General features: G+C 36.9%; 1 protein-coding gene across 1 annotated transcript in view; it reads left to right on the forward strand.

Annotated features, from left to right (window-relative positions):
• SPAG17 (sperm associated antigen 17) overlaps positions 1 to 12,483 on the forward strand; it is a 219,517-nt gene extending 207,034 nt beyond the window's left edge. Inside the window, exons 45-48 of the mRNA XM_030869317.2 lie at positions 4,552 to 4,736; positions 6,715 to 6,775; positions 9,374 to 9,518; positions 12,202 to 12,483. Of these exons, the coding sequence (XP_030725177.2) occupies positions 4,552 to 4,736; positions 6,715 to 6,775; positions 9,374 to 9,518; positions 12,202 to 12,338 (528 nt within the window). The 3' untranslated portion in view covers positions 12,339 to 12,483. The remainder of the gene's footprint in view (positions 1 to 4,551; positions 4,737 to 6,714; positions 6,776 to 9,373; positions 9,519 to 12,201) is intronic.
• The last annotated feature ends 39 nt before the right edge of the window (positions 12,484 to 12,522 follow it).

A 12,522-nucleotide genomic window follows, 5' to 3' on the forward strand; every position in this document is an offset into this window, starting at 1 on the left:
ATTTGATCTGGTTCTGTGAAAATTGCCTTTGGTATTTTGATTGGGATTGCATCAAATCTGTAGATTGCCTTGGATAGTATGGTCATTTTAACAATATTCTTTCAATCCATGAATACAGTATATCTTTCCATTTATTTGTGTCATCTTCAATTTCTTTCATCAGTGTCTTATAGTTTTCAGAGTACAAGTCTTTTACCTCTTTGTTTACATTTATTCCTAGGTATTTTATTCTTTTTGATGCAATTGTAAATGGGATTGTTTACTTAATTTCTCTTTCTGATAGTTCATTATTAGTGTATAAAAATGCAACAGATGCAGATATCTGTATATTAATTTTATAACATTCAACTTCACTGAATTAAGTTATCAGTCCTAATAGTGTGTGATTTTTTTCTAGATTCTACCAGTAACATTTTATTATACTTGCATTATCACATATCTATCCTTATATCTATCCATTAATCCATCTTGTTTTGGGTGCACTTCAAAGTAAATTGCAGAGATTACTACATTTATCCCTAAATATTCTAACATACATATCACTAAGTAGAGTTCAATATTTGTTTATATTTTTCCTTTGATCTATAATATACATACATACAATAAAATGCACAAATTTTAAGCATGTATTTGCTGAGTTTTGATAAATGCATATACTCATGTAACTCAAATTCTTATTAAGATATGGATCATTACCAAGTTCTAATAGTTTTTTGGTAACATCTTTAGGATTCTTTATATATAGTATCATGTCATCTGCAAATAGTGACAGTTTAACTGCTTCCATTTCAATTTGGAGTCCTTTTATTTTGTTTTCTTGTCTGATTGCTGTGGCTAAAACTTCCAGTACTATGTTGAATCAAAGTGGCAAGAGTGGGCATCCTTTTCTTGTTCCTGATCTTAGAGGAAATGCTTTCAGCTTTTTATCATTGAGTATGATGTTAACTGTGGGCTTGTTATATATGGCCTTTATTATGTTGAGGCATGCTCCCTCTATACTCACTCTGTTAAGATTTTTTATCATAAATGTAGATGTTGAATTTTGCCAAAAGCTTTTTTGCATCTTTTGAGATGATCATAAAATTTGATATACCACTTGATCATGATGTTTGAGTGTTTTAATGTATTTCTGAATATAGTTTCCCAATACTTTATTGAAGATGTTTGTATCTATGTTTATCAATGATATTGATATATAATTTTCTTTTTATGGTATCTTTGTCTTATTTTGGCATCAGATTTATGACAGCCTCATAGAATGAGTTCAGAAGCATTCCTTCCTCTTCAATTTTTTAAAATAGTTTGAGAATGGTAGGTGCTACCTCTTCTTTAAATGTGTGATAGAATTCACCTGTGAAGCCATCTGGTCCTGGACTTTTGTTGGAATTTTTTAAATTACTGATTAAGTTTCATTACTGGTAATCAATCTGTTCATATTTTTTATTTCTTCTTAATTCAGTTTTAGGAGATTATGTTTTTAGAAATTTATCCATTTCTTCTAGGTTGTACATTTTATTGGCATATCATTGTTTGTAGTAATCTCTCATGGTCCTTTTTATTTCTGTGGTGTTGATTGTAACTTCTCTTTCATTTCTGATTTTATTTATTTGGGCGCTCTCTCTCTTTTCTTGATGAGTCTGGCTAAAGGCTTGTTTTGTTTATCTTTTCAAAGAACTAGCTCTTAGTTTCATTGGTCTTTGTATTGGTTTTTTGGTCTATATTTCACTTATTTCCATTCTCATCTTTATTATTTCTTTCCTTCTCCTAACTTTGGGTTTTGTTTATTCTTCTCTTTCTAGTTCCTTTAGGTGTAAGGTTAGGTTGTTTATTTGAGATTTTTCTTATTTCCTGAGTTAAGCTTGTATCGCTATAAACTTCCCTCTTAGAATGGCTTTTGCTGTGTCCCATAGGTTTGGATCATTGTGTGGTTGTTATCTGTCTTTAGGTATTTTTTCCTGTTTGATTTCTGCAGTGATCCATTGGTTGTTTAGTAACATGTTGTTTAGCCTCTACATGTTTGTGTTTTCTGCAGTTTTTTCCTGGTAGTTGATTTCTAATCTCATAGTGTTGTGGTTGGAAAAGATGCTTGATATGATTTCAGTCTTCTCCAGTTCACTAAGACTTGTTTTGTGGCCTATTATATGATCTATCCTGGAGAATGTTCCATGTACACTTGAAAAGAATGTGTATTCTACTGTTCAGGGATAAAATGTTCTGTATGTATCTATTAAGTCCATCCACTATAACTTGTCATATAGGCCAGTATTTCCTTATCGATTTTCTGTCTGGATGATCTGTCCGTTGATGTAAGTGGTATTAAAGTTGCCTACTATTATTATATATTATTATGTAACTGTGAATTTCTCCCTTTATGTCTGTTAATATTTGTTTATATATTTAGGTGCTCCTATGTTGTGTTCATATGTATTTACAATTGTTATATCTTCTTGTTGGATTGATCCCTTCATTATTATATAATGTCCTTCTGTGTCTCTTGTTACAGTCTTTGTTTTAATATCTACTTTTTCTGATATAAGTATTGCTACCTGGGCTTTCTTTTTGTTTTCAGTTACATGGAATGCCTTTTCCCATCCCTTCACTTTCAGTCTGTGTGTGTCTTTAGATATGAAGTGAGTCTCTTGTAAGCATCATATATATGGGTCTTGATTTTTATCCATTAAGCCACTCTCTGTCTTTTGATTGGAGCATTTAGACCATTTACATTAAAGTAATTATTGATAGGTATGTACTTATAGACCTTTTGTTAATTGTTTTCATGTTGTTTTTGTAGTTCTTTTTTGTTCCTTCTTCTTTTAGACTCTTCCCTTGTGATTTGATTACTATCTTTAGTGTTATGTTTGGATTCCTTTCTCTTTTTTGTGTGTGTATCCATTACAGGTTTTTGGTTTGTGGCTATCGTGAGGTTCATATATAACAACATATAATCATATATATGATTATTTTAAGTTGATAATTTCCTAAGTTTGAATAAATTCTAACAACTCTTCATCTTCCCCCCACACACATTTAATGTTTTTGATGTCATATTTTACATCTTTTTGTTTTGAATATCCCTTAACTACTCATTGTGGATATATGTAATCTTATGCATTTGTCTGTTGACCTTCTGTCCTGCTGGCTTTATAAGTGGTTGATCTACTACCTTTACTGTATGTTTGCCTTTACTAGTGAAATTTTTCCTTGCATAATTTTTGTATGTCTAGTTGTGGCCTTTTCTTTTCTGCTTAGAGAAGTCCCTTTAGCATTTCTTGTAAAGCCAGTTTAGTGGCGTTGAACTCTTAGCTTTTGCTTGTCTGTAAAACTGTTTATCTCTCTTTCAAACATGAATGGTAACCTTAACAGGTAGAATATTCTTGGTTGTATGTTTTTCCCTTTCATCACTTTGAATATATCGTGCCACTCCCTTCTAGTCTGCACAATTTCTGCTGAAAAGTCAGCTGATGGTCTTATGGTATTCCCTTGTACATAACTAGTTGCTATTCTCTTGCTTCTTTGAGATTCTCTCTTTATCTTTAATTTTTCCATTTTAATTGCCATTTTAATTTCATTTAATGTGTCATGGTGTGGACCTTTTTGAGTTAATCCTGTTTGGGACTCTCTGTGATTCCTGGACCTGAATATCTGTTTTCTTTCCCAGGTTAGGGAAGTTTTCAGCTATTATTTCTTCAAGTAAGTTCTCTGCCCCTTTCTCTCTCCATCTGGGTCCCCTATTTGCAAATGTTAGTATGCTTGATATTGTCCCAGAGGTCTCTTAAACTGTCTTCATTTTTTTTAATTGTTTTTTCTTTTTTCTGTTCAGCTTAGGTGATTTTTTACTACTGTCTCATCCATTCCTCTGATCCATTGCTGATCAATTCCTCTGTATCACCTAATCTGCTGTTGATTCCTTCTAGTGCAGTTTTTATTTCAGTTATTGTATTCTTCAGCTCTGTTTGGTTTTTCATTTTTCTAACTTTTTGTTGAAACTTTCACCATATTCATTCATTTTTCTCCTGAGTTTAGTGAGCATCTTTATGATAATTATCTTGACTCTTTACTGGCCGGATTGCTTACCTCTACTTTGTTTAGTTCTTTTTCTGAGGTTATGTGTTGTTCCTTTGTTTGGAACATATTCTTCTGTCTCCTCATTTTCCCCAATTCTCTGTGTTTATTTCTAATGTTGGTTACATTGCCCAATCTTGGAGAAGTAGCCTCGTGTAGAAGATGTCCCATGGGCCCAGCAGCATGCTCCCCTCTGGTCACCAGAGCTGTGTAGTCAAGGGATGCCCTTATGTGGGCTGCAGGTGCCTTTCTGTTGTGGTAGGGCCTACTACTGTGGGCATGCTGGGGGCAAAGCTGGCTTTGACTTGGTTGGCTGCAAGGCCTTGCCTTGTGCAATGGCTGTAGGCTGGCTGGAGGGCAGGGTAAGCTTCTTGCATGCTTTGCTGCATGGTCTAGTTGGGATGTGTGGGGTCAGAGTCTTTTTATTATCTTGAGAATGCAAAATAGAACCATTTTATTATGCTTTATTGCTTTTTTTCTCAATGCAAGGTGCAAGATTCTGTTGCAGGAAGAGTGAAAACATCCTCTATTGCATCTGCTGCCATTAATAATGTAAATTCATCCCCCTTTGGATTCCATCTTCTCCCGCCCTCAGTGTCGTTTGGAGTGCTTGAAGAAGGACACACCTATGCAACCACTGTAAAGCTCAAGAATGTTGGAGTGGACTTCTGCAGGTGAGGCCAAGGCTCCAAGTGTATGCTCAGATCACCTTCCCCTACTCTGTGACTTTTCTTTGGTTGCCTACATCAGTGAATGTTTATTGAACTGAATTGTAATTACACCCGAACTCTTGAATCTTAACATCATTCATTCAATCATTTACTCACTAATTCATCCATTCATTCATTATTCAACAAATTAGTACTTCCCAAGCCTCAACTATAGAGTAGGTATTTCTTTGCCTTTCCATTAATTTTTATCCATACTTTGGTTAGAAGCACCTCAAGACCTGATCTGTACTAGCAAAAAATGAAAGGGAAGTTGTACAAGTGTTACAATAACTAATACACAAAACAATAACTAATGCACAAAACTTGAAAGTCTATTTCTCAAATCTACCACCAACTATAATACCAGCTAACATTGGTTGGCACTTTGTGATCTAAACATGATTTTAATTACATTAATTCTGCATAATTGAGGCAAAAAGGAAAAAAAATTAACCCTTAATCATCAGGGTCATTTTGACTCTGATGATGTGACTTGGAATTATAAACAAGTACCTTAACTCACAGCCTGTACTCCGAATAGAAAATATACTGTATCTGGCATTAAGTGACAAGAAAGTCACCTTAGCCCTTCATTTTCAGATCAAAACCAATAGAATTTTAGAGTGTGTAGAACCTTAGAGACTATTACATAAAGGAACAAACTGAGTAACTTGTTTTAAGGTCTTGTAGGCTGCAGCAAGGGTAGATCTCAGATCTCCTGAGTACCAGCTCATTGGAGCACCTTGCTTTATCAACACAGCTGTGGTCACTGCTTCTTGTGGGAGATCAGTCCTTCCCACTGGGTCAATATACCATGTATCTATGCCAAGACAACTCCCAATCACAAAATCTCCTCTATACTATTTTGAATTAAGCTTCAGGATTATGTCGAGTTTTTTGCCCCATAAAAATGGGATACATGTTTATTTCAAGTGCAGAGTTATTCTCAGGGTCAGTAGCAAGTTTGAGAATGTTTGTGATTCTAAATTCAGGATTGGAAGTCAGATGGAGCAAAGCTACAGGAGCATCTGATTGAAAAGATCACCGTCCCATTTTAATTGAGGTGAATTCTCAACTTCAGGAATCACATTTACTTCCTCACAAACAACCTGATGAGGGACCCAAGCCGCCAGATCAGACATCATTGTTTATTTAGGTTGTTGCCACAAAGTGGGTAGGGAGAAATGGAGAGTCAACCTCAAACGAATTAAAACCACCCATGCAGACCCTGTGTGTCCAGTACAGAATTTTAGTTTTATAGATTTCAGTCCTCAGCTTGTTCAAGTCAGCCACCACAGGGCAGACAGCAAAGTGGCTGGTAGAGGGAGTGGAGTAGATGGAGGTAGGCTTCCCTTGGCATTTTAATTTACTCCAGGTCTTTAACCTTCGGGCAGAACCCACAAACCACAGGAAGAGGAAGAGCTCAATAGGCACCACGTGTGAGCACCAGGCTTTTCAAGTTCACCAACATTTTCTGAGCCTTTTCTGTTTCTCTTCTCCCCAAACTTGCAAACCCCATACCATGGCAGAGAAAGACTGGCTTCCATGCTCTGCTGCTTTCCAAAGGAGCCTTTATTCTTCAGCTTAATGGCCTGGCAGTCAGTATGTGTGTTCACGCTGGCAGCTACACTGCAGTGCACGCGCCAGCCAAACCTTCGCCACCTTCTGCCCAGACCCGAGCTGCTCGTCAGCATCCGAAAACAAAGGGTTGAAACTCAGGTTGGAGTCAGTTTGACGCCGATGAAAACTGTTGGAAAGGCAGTTGTGAAACAGGCCCCAGATTCTTTTTCCAACTGGATATTGGGTTGTTTTTCTACTAGTCTGGACCCCTTGCTCCTGTGTAGGGAATATTAACACCTTTCTGGTTTTATTACTTCCCAGTTCATTCGTGCTCATGTTTTTCATTATGGCATCAATTTATTCCCATCTTTTTTCCTGGTAGGTTTAGGGTGAAGCAGCCCCCACCCAGCACAGGACTGAAAGTGACTTACAAACCTGGGCCTGTAAGTCCTATGTGCTATCTGTTGTGTGTGTCCACGTGTGTGCGTACAGATATGTATATGTTTCCAGTCAAGTGATATTTAAGTCGTTCTACCTGTTTCAGTTTAAACCATGTTTAAGTCTACTTTTTCTAGTATCATAAACAAAAGATTCCTGGTATTGGTTCAACATCTGGCTTGATGTCACTTACTTCATGTAACAACCATGAGCAGATCTGTGTGTAAATAGAGTTAAACTTCCAGCTATGGAACCATTTCTGAAGTTCACTTCACTTGTCCCAATACTGCAGTTCTATACTGTTGTCTGAAAATACCTTTTAAAACATTAAATACGATTTAACATGCACTTGGTAAACTGATTACCTAAAGATATCCTGTGACAAATCCTTCTGCAAAGTGAAAAATCACTTGAAAAACAAATATTTCATTGTTTACATTTTATGTAAATCTGGTTTGTTCTCTTGGTATTTGTCAGAGAATATTAGTTAATAACATATTAAGAAATAGTAGTATATTTAAAGTCACCATCTGTCTCATTTCTCCAAAAATCTCTGAAAATACAAATTTTAATATGTCAATCTGTTCTGATTTTATTTGATACATTCCCCCAAATAAGGTGTTTAGTATAAAATGTGTATACTGCCACTTACTTCACATTAGAATTTCAGAAGTGTAGTATGTTATAAACAAAAGGTTGTCTCAAAAGATAACAAAAATCACACTTTCAATCTTAACTATTATTTCTTGGTCAGTATATCATCTTGCTGCTTTAACACGCCTTTCATTTCAGTCAACAAGCTCTGAGTTCCTCCCATATGCCAGTGATAGTGCCAGGGTACAGGGGATGTTAAAGATGAGTGAGACACATAAGGAGCTTACAGAGCAGGACACATGGTGGGCACTCGAGAGATATGTGATTGAGTGACAGATGATGTGGGGAAGCCACAGTTGTTATACGTTGACACAGAAGCATCGGTTGGCTATAGTGCAAAGAAAGTTGGCTTCTTGTCCTGGCTATGCTACCAAGCAGCTCAGTGATGTTTTTGGTTAATTAATCCTCTGCACCTTGCTTTCCTCGTCTATAAAAGAAGGAGCTTAGACTGATCACTTCTTAGCCCTCTTCCAGCTCCAGTATCTTATGATCTATATAAAATTGTAGTACGCAGGCTGCAATTTCCAAACAGAAATACATTTTGGGATTAGATCTACTAATTCATGAGCACCTCTCCAAGACAATGCATCATTGTACTGTGTCAAAGTTTCAGAATCTTCACAACATAAAGCAAAAACACAGTTAAAGCAAGCTTTTCTCCCACTGTTCTGGGAAGTTAGCAAATCTTTTTCATTTAAAATAGGGATTAGCCAAAAGCCAAACAAACGACTGCTGGACGAACCTTTATACGTACTAAAAACCCAGCTTGTATTCTTTGAAGCTCACTCTATACTGTTTGTTATTATTTTTTTTTTCTTTTTGATAGTAGGTTTTGGCTCTGGCAAAGAATGTAACCTCTAGACTTCTCCATATCTAAATCTCACCACTGTTCATCTTGGTTCGTTGCCAACAGTGAATGAATGTACTCCAAGCCTGGGTAAACCTGTGTGATAACAGTTCTCCAGCTGCCCTTGTGCAGAATGTCATCATTCCCCGGCCCTGCTCTGGTTGTTGGGCTTGGAGGGCTAAGGGCTTGGGTCTCAAAACAGAGCTGTTGGATACTCTCCAGTGTGCAGATAGATGCTCACAAGCACACTGCTGAAAAAACTGAAACATTTTTCAATTCTATTATTTATAAAACTCTATTGAAGAAAAAAATTCCATTCGTACCTAACTGCTTTCCATGTGGTAGTTTCTTCTGATTTATTTTTTCCAGATAACTGTTCTCAAGTCTGCTTTTTAACCCACCTCCTAGAGAGGCAGCTTAGAAACATAAACAGCTCTTTCTTTCCTGGCTAGTGTTCTTTTCAAGGAGCAAGGCAAGAAGCCTATTCCTTGCTGTGTTTCTTCTTCTTTATGTATCAGGTTTCTTTTTTGTTGGTACAGACCTCGTCCATGTAGCTTTCGGATCTAAGCAGTTTGGTATTTAAACTAATTCTGTCTCCCTCTACTGGCTTTGCCACATTGCAGGTCCTACATTAGGAATACTCTAAACCAAGGGGCAGGGCAGGGGAATTGTGGGATTCACCCAGTCTCTTAGATTAAATTTAAGATGAAACATATTTTTCTTAGATTAAATTTATCTTTATCTACAAGGATGACAATAAATAGAAACTTGCTACTGATATTCAAGAAATAGCACAGTTACAGACATCATGAAAGTTTGCCCTCCAGCATCCTGGCATTTAGTTTCCTTATGCTTTTTCCTAAATAGCACTTGATGTTCTCCTTCAGCAATTTTTCCTGGGTCCCGCTTACTCAATGGAATTCAACCTAACTAATCCATGAAGTAATTCTTCTAAATGCTAGAACAGCAATCATTCATTTGTGCCAAATTTATAGATGAGGAAACAAGATTAGAGAGTTTGAGTAACTTGCCCAAAGTCATGTTAAAAATCAAGATTTGAACTCATACATGTCTGATTCTAAAGCTACATTGTGTCTTATAGGTGGCTGCTGGTTTGCAGGCAGAACTGAAAGTGGAGTTATTTGCCATGGCTTTTGGAGAGGATGGTGCCAAGGGATCAGCACACATCTTTCACAATATAGAGATTATGACTGAGCATGATGTCCTGTTCTTACCTGTGGAAGCAAATATCCTTTAAAGTTCAATTTGGGTAGTCATATATAGTGCAAAAATTACATTTGAGCAAGGAGAATTCAAAATGCTATTTTCTAATCCCCTCACATCTGCACTCTGTAGCTTCATTTATTCTATTTTTAAAATCAGAGTTAAATTTCTTAGGACAAAGACTTGTATCTTCTTTCATCTTTGAAAGCATCTAGCAAAGTGCCTAACATAGTACATGTGACCGTAAGTTGGATAAATCTCAATATTATTGGCCATCTATGGGGTATCAGACAATCAGAATTTTTTAAAAAAGCACGTCTTTGTCATTAAAAGAACACAACAACTTGTAATCTTGTTGGGGGATAGGAGATACCTTATTGTAGAAGTTGAATGGACATACACTGAATTACAATACATTCCTTCATACTGGTGTCTCTTGCAGATAGAATATACAGATATCGAGAACCTATTATATGCAAGGTACTGTATGAAATATTTTATCAAATATAAAAATGAAAATTGGACTCTATCCTAAAAGACTTACATAGTCTGGTAGCAGAAATAAAGTTTTCACACTTGATTCCTATATTGTACTCCAACAGCATGAATCATATGCTACTTTGCGTTACAGTTATATCTATTTGATATTTGAGCTGGGTCTTATAGAATGCAAAAACTTTTCATGAAAGGAGACTTAAACTAGGAAGAATGAACAAAAGTGTAGCAATAGGAAATCTCCAGGTGTTCAGAAGGGGAAGCAGGGAGTTCAATTTGTTGAGAGATTAGAGTATTAGTAATATAGTGGGAAAGTTGGTTGGAATCAAGTTATGGGAGATTTTGAATCCTTGGCTTGACTTTATTATATAAGCAACAGTGAATCATTGAAATTCTGATCCAATGGGTGATATAATCAGCATATCTTTATAAAAATGAATCCAGTGTTATTGTACAGGATATGCTGAAGGAGAAGAGTTACTGGATATGCAAAGAACCATTGGAAGGCTACATCAACAGGCCACGTGTAAGGACAAGAACTATAGTGTGGCAACTATAGTTGGGAAAGAGGGACGTGGATGAAAGACATTTGGCAGGGGGCACTGTAAAATCTAAGGTGTGACCCACTGAGAAAAGGAAGTAAGAGGACATAAGAGTTCACCTGCAAGGTTTGGGGCTCAGGTAATGAAACATGGAGACTCAGGAGTGGATCTCAATTGAACAGTCAGGGCTGGAGATATAATAATTTTAAGTGTCAGCTACAGAGGTGATGATAGAAGGTATGCGGAAGGAGAAGAAATGTGGAGTCTGTTTAGGGAGCAGGAGAAAAAAGAGGCACCAGTGGAGACAGAACAAGCAATTAGCAAAATATGAAATATCTCAAAGAATTTCAAGGGAACTATGGACACAGTTGACACATGCTATGGAGATATCAAGGAGACTGCGGATTTAAATAGGACCACTAGATTTGGTTGGGACAAAACCCAAACTGCAGAACGTGAAGAATGCCTGGGTGTTAAGAAAGCAGAAATATTGAGTATGGATACATTTTCAATTTAGTATTAAAGGAAACAGCAAGAGTATATGGTACCTGAGAGAGTACCTCAGGGAGGCAACAGGGAAAAGGAGAGATTTTCAGTTTAGTGTGTTTGTGGGCTGGAAAGAGTGGATCAGAAGAGAAACATTAGAAATATGAATGAGAGGACTGAACCAGCAGTATCCAAAAGAAGGCAAGAGAATAATCAAGAACAGAGCTGAAGTGTTAGTCTTGGCAAGGGAGAGAACAAAGATGGCTAAGGATCCAGACATTCTGAGGTGAAAGAAATTTAGGGGAACTTGTGTCAGATGACCTTGATTTCAATAGAAATGGAGTTGGATTCATTTGTTCATTCTTTCAAAGATCCTAAGTTTTTCTAATGTGCTAGGCATTGGGGACACAGCAATGAACAAGAGACACACATTTCTGCCTTTATGTAAGCTTACATTCCAGTGGGAGGACAGACAATAGACAAAATAAGTGACACACGGACAATGGTGATAAGTACAAGGGAGAAAATGTAAAGTAGGAAAGGAAGTATAGGGAGTGTGAAGGATTGCAGTTTACAGCAGGGTGGTCGCGAAAGACCTCACTGGGAACAATTTTCCCCCACTCTGGGAACTAAATCAAGTCCTCTTACATCCTCTTCACACAAGTTATTAGATGCTGATCCAGACTAACTGAATCCCTGTGGCTGATCACAGCAATTAAATAATTTTGCATTTATGTTAATAAAGTTTCGATTTCCTTGCTTATAGAGACCATCTGTCAGGCACAGAGAGATGGGGAAAAGAGTTTTATTAAATCCTTACTCTACTTCCAGTTACAACAATGATAGTTCATAGTCCATTTCCCAAGGCCTGTCCCCCTGCCCCTCCCCACCAAAAAACCATGAAATCTGGATGCTGATGTGGTCTGGGACCTGGTTATGGTGATTGATGGCACCTACAGAAAGGCCAGTCACCCTTAGCAGAAAACATACTCTAGGGTGAACAGAAGAAATTACCGGAGATCAATAGCCATCCTTCATCCCCTAAACCTGGCGTGCAGAATTTGCATTAGACAGAAAATACCTAAAATTGAGCTAAATGTGCTAGAGATTCTAAAATGTTATCTGAGTTTGCATGTACAAATCATTTGTTCATGAAAGTAATAGTCCTTAATGGGTATTTTACCAGTTTTAACAAGCAGCAATTATGATAAGAGACCAAAAGATTTTCCCCAGGGAAAAGAAAATCCTATGGTCCAGAAGATTTCTACAGTTGCTTCCTCTGCACTTGGAGTCTTCATGTCCCGTAAAGTTTCTCATTAGGTGTCAGGTAAGTAACAAATTTGTAATTTGATTGTCATCCATTCAAACTTGAAGCCTTAGACCTTGCATTTGTTCCCATCTTCATACAGCCAGCAACCAATGAGCCACTTAGTCTGGTGGAATGAAAATATTTGTTTTTAATAATTATAACTACCCCTTCATAGTCATAAACTATCTCATCCTC

This window comes from Globicephala melas, chromosome 1, assembly GCF_963455315.2.
Source record: "Globicephala melas chromosome 1, mGloMel1.2, whole genome shotgun sequence".
Taxonomy (NCBI): Eukaryota; Metazoa; Chordata; class Mammalia; order Artiodactyla; family Delphinidae; genus Globicephala; species Globicephala melas.